At 45.2% G+C, this 17,408-nt stretch overlaps 1 protein-coding gene across 2 annotated transcripts; it reads left to right on the forward strand.

Moving 5' to 3' along the window:
- The first annotated feature begins 5,234 nt into the window (after positions 1-5,234).
- Positions 5,235-16,837, forward strand: csnk1db (casein kinase 1, delta b). 2 transcript variants are annotated; one of them, XM_039616643.1, is made up of 10 exons: positions 5,235-5,415; positions 8,921-9,031; positions 10,505-10,653; positions 11,022-11,250; positions 11,379-11,549; positions 11,643-11,791; positions 13,183-13,348; positions 14,062-14,201; positions 14,538-14,608; positions 14,750-16,837. In XM_039616643.1, exons 1-9 carry the CDS (start codon positions 5,274-5,276, stop codon positions 14,568-14,570), a joined length of 1,290 nt encoding a protein of 429 aa, XP_039472577.1. In that variant the 5' UTR covers positions 5,235-5,273; the 3' UTR covers positions 14,571-14,608; positions 14,750-16,837. The 2 variants fall into 2 exon arrangements, with proteins under 2 accessions (XP_039472577.1, XP_031608991.1); XM_031753131.2 differs by lacking the exon at positions 5,235-5,415 and adding an exon at positions 5,471-5,914.
- The last annotated feature ends 571 nt before the right edge of the window (positions 16,838-17,408 follow it).

Here is a 17,408-nt window from a genome sequence, read left to right on the forward strand (position 1 = left end):
GTTCAGTTTACTTTTCCCCTGTCTCGTCAGGTCGGATTACTCCCAGCTGTGCCCTCCTTTTGTGTCTCATTCCCTCGTTATCCTTCTGTGTATTTAAACCTCGTGTCTGCCTCTGTTAGTTGCTGTTTCGTCTGTGTTGGTTCCCCTAGATGTCCCTGCGTCTCTCCATATGTGTTTCCTCGGACCTCCCTGCATCTTCGTTTCTGGTTTGCTTTGTTAGTTTTCCCCAGTTTAGGTTACCGGTTAGTGTCACTTGCCATTCCTGTTTATTTGCCTTTCTGTTAATAAATTCTTACTTGCACTTGAGCTGCTGCTGCCCGGTCCTAATTAACTCCCACACGGCTTGCACCTGCAAACCGTGACACCACCTTTTTCCTTACAACCTGCTCTTTATATCTGCATCTCAGAGGCCAACTGAAACCAAATCCGCCTATATAAAAACACCCCATCAGACACACAGTATTTTCCTCAGCACTTCACAACTGCCGCAAGGTATAGTGTTTTAACTTTTTATTTTTTCGGATCCCAGACACAGTGGTGTGAGGTAGTTAGCACACAGTTTGGACATGTAGAAAACATCGTTTGTTTGGAACACATCAGCAGAGAGGTAGAATACATCGCTGTTCATAAGAGTTTAATTTAATCAAACCTCATTTTACGGATCTAAGTGGCTCCTCATCACTAGCCAATTCACCATTTTATTTAAATATCAGAATTTTCGGAATGATGATCCAAGCGGGACACAGAGGCTGCTAGTTTTAACACACCAGAATGCAAATATAAATAAAAGCCTGACTATCCTGAGAGCCTAGCCGCAGCGACACCTTTCTTTCACACGGATGCCTGGATGTGCATTGGAGCCGACTTTGCTACCCACACACAGCGTTTCTGACCTACGGGCGCTGCTTATACAACAGAGAAAAGCAACAATACAGCGTGTTTCTCTGCTCCAAGACATCAGCGGGCCTTTCACACGGTAAGCATGTCTGTTATACCCAGCGCATAAATGTCTGTATGTCAGTGCTGATTATTCAAACCCTGTTTAAAATGTGACACATATGTTGTCCGAAAACAATTCCTCTAAATTTGCAAAGTTAATGATTTAAAAATATATTTTCGAATTTTTAGTTGCATGACAAACATATGATAGACTCTTGAGCATATTTATATAGCTACATTCACAATGGTACAACCATGCTGAATAAAAGATACCCAAGCACCACTGCACTCTAATGCAAGCCTCTGAACTGTATGTTGATAAGTACATGAAGTGTACCTCTACCTCTACAGCTGAAAACAGTTTGTATCCGCACTCTGAGGGTCTGCTGAATTGTTTTAATGACACTTTTTGACGAACTGCAGATGATGAATTCCTCTTTATTGGAGAAACTGTCCCTAAGCTATTGTTTGCTCATACTTACTGAGTTCCCTAGCTACTTCTTTACTATGTCAGTAAACTTTTTGAACAATAAAAGGTATGGTAGATTTAAAGAAACATCCTAATTGAAGCAAAGGCAAAAAATTGGAATGAATTTTATGTGACTGTTCATATTAAAGCCAACAACAAGTGAAAATCCAAAACCGGCTCCAATCCTCTGTATTAATGATCTCTCCCCCCCCCTCTCTCTCTCTCTCTGTGTGTGTGTGTGTGTGTGTGTGCCCTCACAGAAGGAAGGTCACAGCAGGAGCTTTTCTCAAACGCATTTCCAGTCAGTTTTCTTTTTACAAGAAGTGTGGCTCATACAATGGTATAAATGTATTCCTTGCGATACTTTATAACAGCGGTCCCCAACCCCCGGGCCTCGGACCGGTACCGGTCCGTGAGCCGTTTGGTACCGGGCCGCGAGAGTTGAGGCTCAGGTGTGAAATGTATGGTTTTCAGGGTTTTTATCAGTTTTCAGCGTTATTTTGTTATCGTTTTTATCGTTAACTCGGTTTTCCTGGGTCTTTTCACGTGTGTTATGAATAAATCTTCTTTTTTTCGGTACCGGTACTAGTTTTATTTTGTTGTATTTATCCGCGACACCTTAAAGGCCGGTCCGCGAAAATATTGTCGGCCATAAACCGGTCCGTGGCGCAAAAAAGGTTGGGGACCGCTGCTTTATAAATATGAAACTCTAAAGATTTTGAGTTCATGCACATTGTGAAACAAGAATCTAAATATTTGTGTCACAATGATTTCTATAAAAGCCTGTTGTTTATGGGGATAATGTAACAAATCTTTTGTGCGCCCTAATAATGATCAATGGTAATTGAAGAGGAAGCTGAACCCTGGCTCTGGACATTTTCATGACAAGTGACAGTGCAGACATGTGCTAATGAGAGAACATGTTTTATCATCATAAACACTGTGATATGAAGCATCGTTAAAGTGTCACTTCAGTAATGTTGACTCGTGTTTTTAATAGATGACTTTAAAACACTAAACTCTAATTTCTGTGGTTTATTTTAAGTTTACAGAATATAACATGTGGTAAGACGATGAGTTTTACTTCTCACAGGTCGTGTTATGTGTATCTATTTATCATGTATGCTACTTTGCTCTGTGGACTGTAAAATGTTTCATTGTGTTCATGAAATAAACCAGACTTTCACCGTCTGCATCTTTTACTGTTTTTCTGCTTTTGTTCACTCCAAGTTTGACAAACCCACAGACATCCAGAGTTAACTCACTAACAATGTGGAGCAGTCTCAGTGTATTTAGCTGCTTTTTCCCTAAACACAACCAACTGAGAGAAACGCCTGTAGTCTTCACTTTGGTCATTTTGAACGCTGAAGGAGATTTGTTCCATAGACACCTCATACTAGTGTTTCCTGCACTTAATCCATCACTACTATGTTCTATTTAAATCCAGATTCCTTTTATAGTTTGCAGTTTCTTTACTAACACATTTGTAGATAAGTTTATTGCTGAACCACACAGCTAGCAGTCTCACACACTCTCTAGGTTTTTGAAGTTTTGTGTGTAATGGTTTAGTCTATCAAACATTACCCTTTTCTCCCCAGTATTACAACAGTAAGTACGGAGCAGTAAACAACCAATGATTCTAAAGCCAGAACAGAAAGATACAGTTGGAAGAAACGATTGCGTTTTTATGATGCGTAGTAAAACTACCCCTCTTCTTCTTCTTCTGTGTGTGTGTGTGTGTGTGTGTGTGTGTGTGTGTGTGTGTGTGTGTGTGTGTGAGTGTGTGTGTGTGCCTTAGAAGTCAAATAATACATTAGCCACACTTAAAAAAAACATTTGAATTTCATGTAGAACTGAGATTCTAAGTTGTAAGCAGAACTCTTATGCTCAGCCACAAACATGTTTCCCCACTTTCACAATGCTGAGGTGTCAAATCCACAACCCCCAACAGATGGTTTGTTACACGCGGGTGTGAAGGGCAAGCTTTACTCACACAGCCTCACACACAGTAGATTTTTAAAGTTTTTGGGTACAGCGGTTTAGCCACAGATGTAACTTCTACTGTTGATAAAGATCACTCCACCTGTTTATTTCTTAAGAAATTAAGCATCTTTATTAAGCTCTTATTTATAAATGTCTACACAATAATAGACACTGTGTGCTCTGTGACATTATAGTCTTCTACTTCTGCTTCCATTGGTTTGCATTTTAAACTCCCAACCTTTCAGGTTGTTATGAACGACTTATATTTCTAACATTTTGTGATATAAAAGTGAACCATGCAACTTTTTTTTATTTTCTGTTTGATGGAAGGACTTAATACACGAGTTATTTAAACAATTCTAAATGACAGTGTGATGGCCATAGTACTTTATGTGGCCCACATATGTTAAGGATAATGTTTATCAATGTAAAATTGCAAAGAACCTTTGGATAGATTATAACATCTTGTAAACAGTTACCTCAGAAGCTGTACTGTCAGCCCTGTGTATGTAAGGTAAAACTTTCCACAGTACTTCCACTTAAGTACCTAAACACATAAAGTCACCCTTACCAATAATCCACTGCTCCTTGAAAAAAGTAGCACAAACAGACAACTGACTCAGCAATGATGAGTAGAGATACCCTCAATACTCAAGCAGAAGAAAATTAAATGTTGTTGCTTTTGTGGCTCGAAAAATTAAAGAAAGTATGTTTAATAATTCAACAAGAGCCGCACCTTCAACACATGTACATTCAAATTTTGGAACAGGCTCAACATTGCTGTTTGTTCATTAGTTTTTATCCGTTCGAAAAAGTCATTTTATGGCTTTAATGTTTCCAGCTGATAAGGAGAATGAGTGCATTTCATCAAATGTGCGTCCAAAGGCTTTAAACATCCGCTTTGTCTGTAACGACAGTATCAAACTACAGAGCATTGTTTTTACTAGAATTCAACATTTTCAGATGAAAATTTGGCTGCTTTTTGTTTTTTTTCACTGTAACCCCCCCCCCCCCCCCCCCATGCCATTTTTAGGATATTCTTGGTGATCCCATTTTTTTCATATTTATGCTTTTGGCACTGAGGGTATCTAATACGCACGTCGTCACAGTGTGTTGTACTACCAGCTGTGAGGGCTCTGCTCTATGATCACCTATACACTCTGTCCTTGAGTGAGTTATTGTCACAGTTTGAAACAGAAAGTAAAAAGAAAGTTAGCATTTTGTCCTGGGTGAGTCCTCGGAGCATCCACAGGATGCTGGCTCACTGAGCAACTCACAGAGCTGCAGACATTCACCCTCAAATCTGCACTGACTGCAAAATCTATTCTATAGCACCTGCTGTCAGCCATGCAAAATACATTCTAAAAATATTTATCATTTGTCATTATATGATTATTATTACGGTGCCATGGTGTTATAACTCAGCCATAACTTTGCTGCATTACTTGGCTAATTTTTGCATTTCTTGTGTGATCAACAATCATTTGGGGTTTTTCTTCTTTTACATGGACCCTTCACATGGAGGGAGTATTTTCACCCAGAATGTATTTTATATTTAAAGCTCATCCTGTGAACTGCGTGAGGCAGGATGAAGCGATAAAAACACGCATTCTGACAGGACTTGAATGCAGCACACAGACAGCGCATTGGCGTACACGTGAGGGCGGGTTACCTAACTTTAAAAACACACTCCTGCCATGTGAGAAGCTTCCTAACAGCCAATGAAAAAAAACCTGTGGTCTGTCCACATTGAGCCAATCAGAAAACAGCAACAAACTTGTGGGCGTGGTCCGCACACATTCACCACAATAATGCTGTTATATACACAGACAGTGTGTCTACTGGACTCTGTTCGACCCAAAGAAGCAAAGCGACCTCACAGATGCTTAAAGAAAGCAAAATGAACTGTGATAAGAGCCAGAGGCTTCACGCGCTCTGCTTCCTTATAGTCACCGCCGTCACCGAGCCAGCGCTTTACGGTGCTCCAAAGTGTGTTTGGGTTTCCCGTGTCTGTATCAGTACATGTGAGTAAGTGTCAAGAGTTCAATTTGACATGTTTTTCCACATCTGCCTGTAGTTGCTAGGGGAAGTGACGTCAGCAGCGAGTGACAGCTTTCACAGACTGGGAGACGCTGCGTACCAGTTCAGCTGTCTGGATTCGGGTCACAATAATCTGAGTCCATCGTTAAGTTTGGGGTGACAGTGGCCCCCAAACTACTGAGAGCATAGACTACGCGTTTCACGGTACCGGGCCATACCGATATTACAGACTTCCGGTGATCAGGAAGAGAAAAAAGGGATGGTGAAACCTGCGCTGGTACAGGAAGAGCTCGATAGGGACCGGACTGTGTACACCGATGGGCTCAAAGCTCTAATAGTCCTTCATACAACAGGAGAAGTGCTTGATAACTAAGATAAGGAGCGCTGTGTCAAAGAGCACCGCGGACATGGAGCTGAGAGTGGGCAACCGCTACCGGCTGGGCAGGAAGATCGGGAGTGGGTCGTTCGGGGACATCTACTTAGGTGAGTGGAAGCTGTCACCTGAACGTACCGTTCAAAATACTGCTGCGCTTCAGAAAGTGAAGATTAGGTCACCGCTCCAGGACTTCCGGGTCTACGTGACATTTACTGTTTGTTACCCCGTGTTTGGGATTTAACCTCAGGCAGGTCATCCGCCCAGCAGCTGCCCCCCCGTCAGCGCTGTTCCCGTAACTGCAGAAACACACGGTGGGTTACACGGGGGGGTGAAAGTACGGAAACAACAAGGAACAAAACGAGGAAGAGTGTGTACTGCGCAGGTCTTAATGCAGAACATATCTGTCAGCCTTTGTGTTACACATGTATGTAACCGTACAGCCACACTGTCCACTCCGTGTGGGAATTTCTTCAGTCTGTCCTGTTCAAGGGGTCGCCCACTGTGACCACAGTCCATAACGTCAATGGTACAGGGAGTGGCACCAGTGTGAGCCAGGACACGCTGACTGGCATAGTGGCAAAGTCCACCTGCCACTGATATGAACAAAGACTGTATAAAAAGATGGTTGTAGCTTGAATTTTAACATCTGGGCTGCGGCCATCTTGAATTTATTTTAAGGAGGCGGGGTTCAGCCAGAAGTTACCACCTACAATGAAACAGACAGCACTCATGTATGGGTTAGCAAGCAGTACCGTTTCAACAAACACATGCACATGTGATCAAAAACAGAACATTTCATTCACTTAACCACAAAGTTACTGATTTCTGCATAACACAACAAGCCCACACATACTGACGTGGTGGTTGAGGCCCAGCAGCCTCCAGCATTAGATGCTACCTGATATGATAGAAGCTTAGTCTTCACTTGTATGCTGAGCTAGAAGTGTGAATTCGTCACATCCAGCACGCTGTGTTTTGCTAATCGTGTGTATCACTCACTGTGAGGTACATACAAGACATCCTTACATCAGTTACCACAGTAAATATTTTAAATGTAACCTTTTTGACTGGATTGCATTATGCAAAAGTCTAAACCCTCTGTGCTCCATGTGAGGACGGAGAGTCTGCAGTACTTCAAACAAAGGTCACCCTGACCCTGTTTAGAAGGCGCCTGGTTTTGTCCATCCTCTGGGACGGGCCTGTGGTGGAGGTCTGAAGGAGCCAGGTTGGCCTGTTACTGCTGCTTGTGACCCCTGAGGCTGGATTTGTGGCTGTCTGCTACTTACTCACATTCAGACGTGTTATTGTGCCAGAGCTAAAGATAATATTCACACTTATCTTAATTCCTAGAAATTCAGTCATCACTTTAAAATGAGTGGTTGGAGCTCATCATGTGGTACGTAGGGTCATATGAACACACCCGATGGGGGAGTGATTGTTGTCCCAGTGAAAATGATAACGTGAGAGTCGGCTGAAGATGAACCAGTCTGGTTTTCTGTAAGACTGAGCTCACCTGTTAGAAAAGACTGAGACTCCGGTGGAGCTCAGGATTTATCCACAGGAGATAATGTGGAATGTTTGGAATACCAAACATTATGTACCATCTTCATCTGTTCCTGTGTTAATGAAAATACTGTTACTGTGTTTAAATGTGTCTCTTTGTTTTTTCTACGGCTGTGATGCTGCAGGCACCTCTTAAAGTTACAGGGTGTGAAGTCTCACCACTAGATGTCAGCAGTGTCCAGTGATAGTGATACTGAGCACTGTCAGCGCTAACATCGGTGGACGCTCACACATGATATGAGGATGTATTCAGACTGTTCGTTTGGACTGCAGGGTTTATCTCCCTGGGTTCTCACCACATACATAAAACACGATTAGGTGACACAGCATGTCCATCCTAGCTTCTGTACTCAAGATGGCGAGGTAATATGGCAGCTTCCACAACCCAGCTATGAGAAGGATTTAAGTTACTGTGTAACTACATTTTCCAGTAATCATTGCATCAGTACAGCATCGTTTTTTCCTCAGTTAAATAACATCAAAGTTGTTAGTGTCAGCCTTAAAGTCACACAGCCACATTCACAGGCTGTGTGTGTGTGTGTGTGTGTCACTAGCTGTGTCCAAATTCATGGGCTGCATCCTCCTGAGGACCCGGCCTTCGCGGTCTACGTGGGCCGGGTCCTCAGAAGGTCGGGTAGACCGGAAGTAAACAGCCGTGGAATTGGACGGTCTAGCCTTCTGGTTAGCGTCACCGCTGTCTCGGTGGAGTTTAATAAACTCGGCCGTCTGCTGCTTGCTATTTAAAATATAACAGGACACTGGCGTAAATTCTCGACCGTCTCATACTTCTGTTTAATCAGTTTTCTGTTTGACGTTTATTCAGTGGTGTAAAAACCAAGGAGGAACCCACCCGGGGGATTAATAAAGTTTTATTTTATCTAATCTAATCTAATCACTTGAATCTCAGCCAAACCGATTTACTGACGAACAAATAAAAGACTGAAAAAAGTCAAACAATATCATTTCTAGCTTGTCTAAGTGACTTACGTTTAACCAGAGTAGCGAAAGTCCGCGGTGATCTGAAAATGATGTGCCGGGAGTTGTGCCGTTCTCGGCGGCTTCAGTGGCCCTGGAGCTCCCGGCTAGCTATCGAGCTGGTGGGTAACAGACGTCTCCGAAAACGTCGAAGCACTTTTGCAAATATGCGATATCTTGATAAACCGAGCTGATATTTGAAGTTTACACAGCTACATTCTCGCCTGAAAATATGTTAAAAGTTTATTTTGTGACCCAGAAAGATTAATAAGAGTAATTTTAAAACTTAGTAGCGGCCGCCATTGCCGGAAACGAGTTTGGCTGGGCCGCGCTATGAATTCTGGGATATGGTGGGCCACGAAGGACACACCCGACCCATCCTTCAAATTCGGGGAAAAGGAGGACGCATTTGTCGGCTGCATTCGGAGGAGTCTACGAATTTGGACAGCCTTCGGCGCGTCGCTGTGACGTAATCGGTCTACAAACGTGGCCTCAGGAGGATGCAGAATGCAGATGCAGAATTTGGACACAGCTACTGTGTGTATTAATGTGTATCCTTGTTGGTCTTTTTCCAGGCACAGACATCTCAGTGGGAGAAGAAGTTGCGATCAAGTTAGAATGTGTGAAGACGAAACATCCGCAGCTCCACATCGAGAGCAAGATCTACAAGATGATGCAAGGAGGAGGTGACCACAGTCTGTCTGTGTCTTCGTTGTCATGCGCTCTGTCACACATAGCTGCAGGACTCGTTTCCTGCTCCCACTCTCTGCTCTCTTTATTCCTCCACGTGTAACGTGATGGATACTTGCCTGTCGTTGCAGTGATCCACATTAGTCACCAAACAAACGCAAGAAATGTTCATGTTGAATGACCTCAGTGAGCCATGGACCACCGCTGTGCTGCAGTTTAGCACATAAGGTTTCTGTGCGTTGTCCACACCTCGACTGTCCCAGCGGCCGTGGTTTGGATGTAGCATCCAGTGTTTTGTGCTGTGACACTCACAGCTGCTCACAGCAGTGATGATCAGAGTTTAACACAAAGTTCGTTTCAGTTCAGGATTATCACTGAGAAAGTCAAACACTGTGAATCTGTGGCGTTCCACACTGCTGAGCTGTCCAGTTTCGCTCTTCCTTCATGTCCGTGTCAGTGCTGGGAGCATGGGACAGCACCTGCTTCACCCTTTAGGTTGCACAGGTAGTCCAGCTGTTCCAGGTCATTGTCTGTGTCCCTCTGCAGTGTCAGGACTGTGAGACAGGTCCACAGAAGGACAGGACAGACCTTCAGTGGCTGGTGTAGGTGGTGGATGGTGATGCACCAACATCACTGACTGGCCCTCACGTTCCTGAGTCTAAATCACACCCTGTGGGATGTCATGTAAGCCTGCTTATGTAACGCCACAGGCAGTCCAGGACCTGACTGATGCTTGATCCAGGTCTGAGAGGAGACTCCAGCACAGCACCGTCTGCTGTCTCGTGACAGTTCTGCTCAGCCTGTGTCAGGATTGCATGCAGGCACATGTGGGCCGCAGAGAGAGTGCGGAGTTTCCTTTAGAGCGTGGGAATGATCTCGGATGTAGTTTCACTTGTTTTCCTGCGTCAGGAATACAGAATCAGCCTTCAATCCCAAGCCAACACTGACATTTAGGGCAGCGAGCACAGTACTGAGCAGAAGGCGCACACACTGTCATTGTACTACATCCACAATCCACAAAAAGTCAACCCAGTCAATACTGTTCTAGAAAAATCCATCCAAGATCAGTCAAACCAAAAGTTGAATAAAGAAACTTCCAGCTTCCAGGATTCAGAGACACTGATGTGATATTTCAGAGCACGCCCCCCACACAGGCATACTGACCATACCAACACAAAAGCAGGACGCCAGTTTTCATTTTGTCAGCGCCACATTTAAACGAGGGAGTGAAGTAGGACAGAATCACACTTTGTGATGTGGGTGTGGGCCTCACGAGCCCTGGTGAGTGTGAGTGAAGGTTTCAGCTTCAGTATCAGAGCAGGAGCACTTTCTTACCCCCGAGGACACGCCCTTCATCACTCTGTGCTTATTCTGAGCAGCACAGGAGGCGGTGATAGTGGAGACAGCTGCCAGCAGGAGAAACCCATCAGACAGTGACTACAGACGCATTTGTTTCTGTGTGGTTGCAGTGGGCATCCCAACAATAAAGTGGTGTGGAGCTGAAGGCGACTACAATGTGATGGTGATGGAGCTGCTGGGACCCAGCCTAGAGGATCTCTTCAACTTTTGTTCCCGCAAGTTCAGCCTGAAGACGGTCCTGCTGCTCGCTGACCAGATGGTGAGCTGCACACACACACATGAATGTGCGCACACCTGCTGCTCACACACACATATGAACATGCACACACCTGCTGCTCACACACACACACGAATGTGCGCACACCTGCTGCTCACACACACATATGAACATGCACACACCTGCTGCTCACACACACACACGAATGTGCGCACACCTGCTGCTCACACACACATATGAACATGCACACACCTGCTGCTCACACACACACACACACACACACACACACACACACAGGAGCGTGCGCACACCTGCTGCTCACGCACACGTGCATGCACGAATGAAGCTGAGCATCAGATACGAGCGCTGCATTGGACCTAATCTGTCTCTTTGTTTGTGGTCCGTTGCAGATCAGTCGCATCGAGTACATTCACTCAAAGAACTTCATTCACAGAGACGTGAAGCCGGATAACTTCCTGATGGGACTCGGCAAAAAGGGCAACTTGGTGTACATTATTGACTTTGGTCTGGCTAAAAAGTACCGAGACGCTCGCACGCACCAGCACATCCCATACCGCGAGAACAAGAACCTGACTGGCACCGCTCGCTACGCCTCAATCAACACTCATCTTGGGATCGGTAACAAGCCTGTTTGTCATCCGCCATGCACTCTCTCCTGCTCCTCCTTATCCCACCTGAGATATTCTGTTGCTGTAGTGAAACCTGTTTCCTCTTCTCATCTTTATTTCCGCTCGTTGTCTCCACAGAGCAGTCGAGGCGTGATGACCTTGAGTCGTTGGGATACGTCCTCATGTATTTCAATCTGGGCTCGCTGCCTTGGCAGGGGCTGAAGGCCGCTACCAAGAGGCAGAAGTACGAACGCATCAGTGAGAAGAAAATGTCCACGCCGATCGAGGTGCTCTGCAAAGGCTACCCCTGTGAGTTTGCAGTCTTCAGAGCTTTCCTTTATTTGAAGCCGTGTGAGTCCCAGCTGCACATCGGCTGAAACATGTTTCCACTTTCTGTCACAGCTGAGTTTGCCACCTATCTGAACTTTTGTCGCTCCCTGCGCTTCGATGACAAGCCCGATTACTCGTACTTACGGCAGCTCTTCAGAAACCTGTTCCACAGACAGGGCTTCTCCTACGACTACGTGTTTGACTGGAACATGCTGAAGTTTGTGAGTATCAGCTGTCAGAGAAGCAGGAGAACATTAAAAACCAACAGGTTTAGCAGGAGTGACTCCATCCTGTGGTCTGAGACATATTCTGATGGAGCTGGAATATCATTCAGTTTTATTTCTTTAGTGCCAAAACACAACAACGATTACCTCAAGGCCCTTTATACTGTAACGGCAACACTAAATATCAATAGTACTGAAAGTAGCTGTACATAATGTTTTGTCTGTGAGATGGTCATGAGTCATTTTTTCTGTAATGGATGAATGTTTGTAATTCATGAAGTCTTTATTACTTAACATTAAAGAAACAGACGTCAGCTTTTTATAGAGAAGCAAACTGTGTCTCCTGATTACCTGACAAAGCATGTCCTCTCCTGCATGCTAGCTCTCTGCTTTATGCTGCATGTTTGAGCTGCAAGTGAGCATTTTACACAGGACGCTGAGATCTTTAGTTACCTGCTAGTCTTAGTAGGATGCATCACACAGACGGGCACCTGCTGGGGACCAGACTGACAAACACAGCTCGTCTCCTCCTCGTTTGTTAGCTGCTGGTTTGTTATTGTGTGTCTATTTTTGAATGTATCAAAATATCAAAATGTGAGCAACAAGCCAGAGTCAGTGAGGTACAGAGTTCATGATGGTCTGTGTGCTGGTTAAACTGGAGACACAAATCATTTAGAAATGATCTGAAATGGTTGTTTGAGTCTTGCTGACAGCTGCTCAGTACCAACACAGTTAGCTGCGTTTAAAGGCAGCTGCCGGGTCCAGCTCAGTGACTTGAACTACGTCAGGTGTAACGAGCAGTCAGGATCCACCTGTCACTCAAAGCAGCCACGCCTCTAATTATGCCCGACTCTGTCCAAATGTAAAGAGGTATTAAAACTGTACATGGACATGAACACGGGCTTAAAGAGCAGCCCTCCACTTTGTAACAGGGTACACTGTTAGTTTGAATCATGTAATAGATTTAATAGATACTTAATTACCCCGTCTAAGTTTTTCTGTGGCTGAGGTTCAGATGTCTCGGCGTGGACTGTAAGGGTCGTTACTTTGCTTTAGACCAAAGCTGGTGAAAGTCCCGCCCTGTCAGTCGTCCATGTTGGCGACAAACCAGGATGGGAAGCCTATCACATTAGGAGGCTGGTATGTGGTCCTGTGATGCCATCTTTGTAACAGAGTGATGAATTCATGAAGGGGAATAAAGCTCCAACACAAGCGCACACATTACTGCCAAAGTAAGAAGTACAGAAGCCTGCTGAGCATAAACTAATCTGTGCCGGGCCAAAGTGAGCGCGATGGTTACAGTACCGGGTTAGCATGCGTGCAGAGCGCTAATAAACCTGCAGAGTCTCAGTCGGGTCCATAATCCGTTCTTTTGTGATCTGCTAAAGGGAGCCAACCGTGCAGCAGAGGAAGCAGAACGGGAGCGTCGGGATCGGGACGACCGGTTGAGGCACAGCAGGAACCCCGGGGCCAGAGTCCCTGCTGCACCCGGGCGCCCTCGAGGGACCCAGGAGGGAACAGTGCCCACCCCGCTAACACCCACCTCACAGACAGGTCAGTTCACTCCAGCTGCATTAGCATCATTAGATCACATGTAAGCATCCCAAATACGCACAAAAATCTAGGAAACAACCTCGGTAGAGGACGGCGTTCTCTTCCACACGCACCACAAGGAGATCGTTTCTACAGGTATCTGTGCATTTTCATATTTCTGTGTTCCAGATGCTCCATATTGGTTTTTCTTACAGGTGCAGCGTTGTGCATTTCTATTTGTACTCCATCCTTTTATTAGATTTTCTTCTGTTTTTTCCCTCCTTCCTTTTTTCCTTTCTCCAGCTTGTCAGCCTCGCCACTGTCATACTGTAACTGAAATAACACAAAAGAATAAATAAAAGAGACACGATGTAAAGAACTTATAGAACTGATCCTGGTGCATTCGGATCATAACTCTGTAGGAATCTGGTGTTAAAGTCCAGACGTGTTTATATGCAGTGTGTACATCCTGCAGATGAAGATGAACCTGTAGTGTTTCTGTGGCCTCAATAACCTGAGCACATCAGCTGATCATCTGTCAGCTGTTGTGCGGCTGGCTCCTTGATGGAGGTGATGGTGCTCTCACTTCATTTGTCTTTTCTTTAACGGTTCAGGTGATGTTACTGTGACACGGTGCGAGCGTGTACAGGTTAACATGAACTCCAGCCCTTTGCAGTCAGTCTTTGAAACATGGACTCATTCATCTCACAGTACGATGTGTTTATGGTCTCCAGCTAACACGTCTCCTCGACAAGTGTCCGGGATGGAGCGTGAGCGAAAGGTTAGCATGAGGCTGCACCGCGGCGCTCCGATCAACGTGTCATCCTCGGATCTGACCGGGCGACAGGACACCTCCCGCATGTCCACCTCACAGGTACAACACTCCCTCTGCTCTCAGTCTGTGTGAACCAACAGCATCAGCAGGAAGATGAGACTCACTGAATATTTCATGTGACCTGAGCACGCAGGAAAGCCCGCGCACAAGTACGGACAACAAAGCTGGGCTCTAGCTTGTTTTTGAGTTTTTCTAGTAACCAAAAGTATTATTACAGTATTATTACAGCAGTAAATGTTAAAGTCTGTAAACTGGTACTTGCAGAGTGTTGTCCTGTAATGTGATACCTGTGTGTGTGTGATGATGTTGTGTTGCTGAGTTGTGTGTTTGGATTCTGACATACTGACTCTGTTCTCTCTCTTCCCTCAACCTCAGAATAGCATTCCCTACGAGCATCACACCAAGTAGACGCTCGCCATGTCCTCGTGTGACGGCGGCAGCGCGGGGTAAGTCCTTCCCAGTGTTCACGTCATGTTTGGTGCAGCTCCTCAGTCTGCTGTCTCGGTCGGACGCCAGCTGTGGGGCAGCTCTGTTTTGGAGCATCATGGTCTGTTCTGACACTGGCTCCTGCTCTGTGTCTCCATCAGGTGGTGTCTGAGGTACCATCCACTGGTCTCCAGCTACGAGCTCCTCAATGAGCACCAACAATACAAGCAGTCCAAGCCCGGATCTCCACCATAATGTCTACAGCTCCAGCTCCAGTCACAGACTGACCCTCTGATGCTTTTCCATTTACCTTTGTGGTCTGAATCCAGACTGTTGGTTTTCAGGGCTCTTTACTTTTTGGGGCCACTTGAACTAGTTTATCAGGGCTGAGCCGGCACCGCAGCAGGCTGATCCAAACCATGAGGACCTCACGGACCGCTGGATCATCCTTCCTCACTGGATGCGTTTGTCAGTGAGAACTCTGAATAGGAGCGTCTCGGTCTGAGGGCGGGCACACTGTTCACACGTTCAGTTTTCATTTCCTCCCATTTGTTCGTGTTGTCGGCGACAGCCGTCCCCACGTGCTCCCGATTGATTCAGCTGTTTGTGTTAGCGAGTAACGCTACAGCAGGCATCCTGCTGCTCGTGTATGTGAGCGAGCATCAGCCCAGAGGCAGCTGATGAGACTGTGACAGCAGCTGAGAGGCCAGCTTATAGCATGACATCACATTTACAGCTGCATGCTGTTTTCCATCTTTTCTTTACCGTTGGCTAAAAATCACTCATGTACTGTTTTTACGTTATTTAAGCTCGCAGGTAAAATCTTTTTGCTTTGGTGAAAAACTCTGTTTTGTTGTTGTTGTTGTTTTTAAACAGGATTTTTATCATGCTAAACTTAGCAAGCTAGCTGTAACGTAGCTATGCTGCTATGGTGGCGACGCTAACATCTTTATCTTATTGCAAGTTAGTAAATGAGCTGCAGGAGTGTAGATGAGCTGATGTCCTTGTTGTTTCTCCTGCAGCGCAGCGTGGAGCTGGTTGTTTGGCTCTTTTTCAATGCAGGGAGTGGCAGACACGAACGGGCAGAACCCGAGCGTAAATGTTAGACGCACCCGAGAGAGCAGAAGGTTGTCTTCATTTGGTTGGGTGTAGGGATGGACTTTGGCAATAAAAAGCAAAATGTAACACACAAGATTACACACAAGATTGTTTTGATGCACTGCAGGAGTCTAGATACAAGCCTGAGTGCGAGTTAAACTTAAGACACCTTTGCTGCTGCGTTTGCAGGGGTTGGGTTTCCCCCGAGCTTCTCAGCTTCCCTTTCTCTGCACTATGTTGGGCAAACACATCATTGGGTATATTTCACCAAAAGTTCTTTCACTGTATATATAATATTCTTACTTTTTAGTTCGTATTGTTTCTGCACTGTGAAACATTTATAATATTAAAGTGTGTTTGGGGTTTTTGTGACGTACCAGTGGAGAAGAGTCTGAACATGATTCAGGAGTCGCTGCGCCTCCTTAAGGGCAACAAATGAGAGCTGTGGGACTCTGTCATCCTGGTGCTGTGACAGCACCGTCTGCACCAACCAGAGTGTGTGCCTCTTTTTCCAGAAGTAGTGCATTGGGTTTTTATATTAATGCGTCTTACAGTCGACTGTAATAAAGCTCCATCTCTGCTGTGAAAAAGCTCTGCTGTTATTGTGTTTTTGATGTGGATGGATGAACCTGTGCGCTCTGCAGTGTGTAGCCTGTGGAAAAGACTGCAGAACCCTTCATCACATCTCTGTTGTGTACACATGAGCCAGGAAAACAAACGGAGCTGCAGCAGTGTGCGTGCTCTGATGTTGGTCTGAGAGAAGTCAAACAAATGCACACAGAGCAGCTCTGTAACAGCATCAGGCAGGAGCGAATGCAAGAAGGAGCTGAAACAACATGAAAGATCAAAGTTTGTAGTGCAGCAAAAATCAGGGTAGCGCTCCAAACACATGACTGGGCAATAACTTGAGTTATTATATAATATACTACATGTATTACAGGTAAGTCGTTCACTTTGTCTTCACAGCACTGATGTCAAAGATACTTGGGAGGGAGGTAGAAATGTCAAAGTGAGGTCAGAGGTCAGATGTGACGCATTTAAAATCTTTCTACAGTATTTTCTGTAAATGGACAAACACAGCACATCACAGTTTGTAGGTTCTAAAGCTTTTTGTCAAGTTTCCACCAATAAATCATCAAGTTGACTTTGAAGACTTGTCATTTATTTATATTTGTCTCTGATAACGGGCAGCACAGTGGTTAGCACTGTCCTGAGTTCAGTTCCAGGTTAGGGTATTGAACTCAGGACCCTAACCCCATCAGGCCGGGGTCTTTGTGTGGAGTTTGCATGTTCTCTCCGGCTTCCTCCCACAGTCTAATGACATGCAGTTAGTGGGGATCGGTGTGAATGGTTGTCTGTGTTAGCCCTGTGACAGGATGGCGACCTGTCCAGGGTGGACCCCGCCTCTCACCCTCTGACAGCTGTGATAGGCTCCAGCCCCCCACGACCCTGATAGGTGGAAAAGAATGGATGGACTTTGATGACCTCAGTGGATGTCAGGCAAACTTTGAATAGATTGTTAACACTGGGCCACTCTACATGCCTGTTTACAGACACAGTGACACCAACGCTACCAAACACAGAAGCTGCTTGGCAGAAGTTATGTCACATTATTGTAACTGAGAAACGTCACAGCATTGCTCACAATGTGAGGGCGGGGCTGCAATAACCCTGCTGTGCTTTCTAATGTTTCATATTAAGACTAATCTGTGTTGACCTTTC

Source organism: Oreochromis aureus, linkage group 8 (assembly GCF_013358895.1).
Source record: "Oreochromis aureus strain Israel breed Guangdong linkage group 8, ZZ_aureus, whole genome shotgun sequence".
Taxonomy (NCBI): Eukaryota; Metazoa; Chordata; class Actinopteri; order Cichliformes; family Cichlidae; genus Oreochromis; species Oreochromis aureus.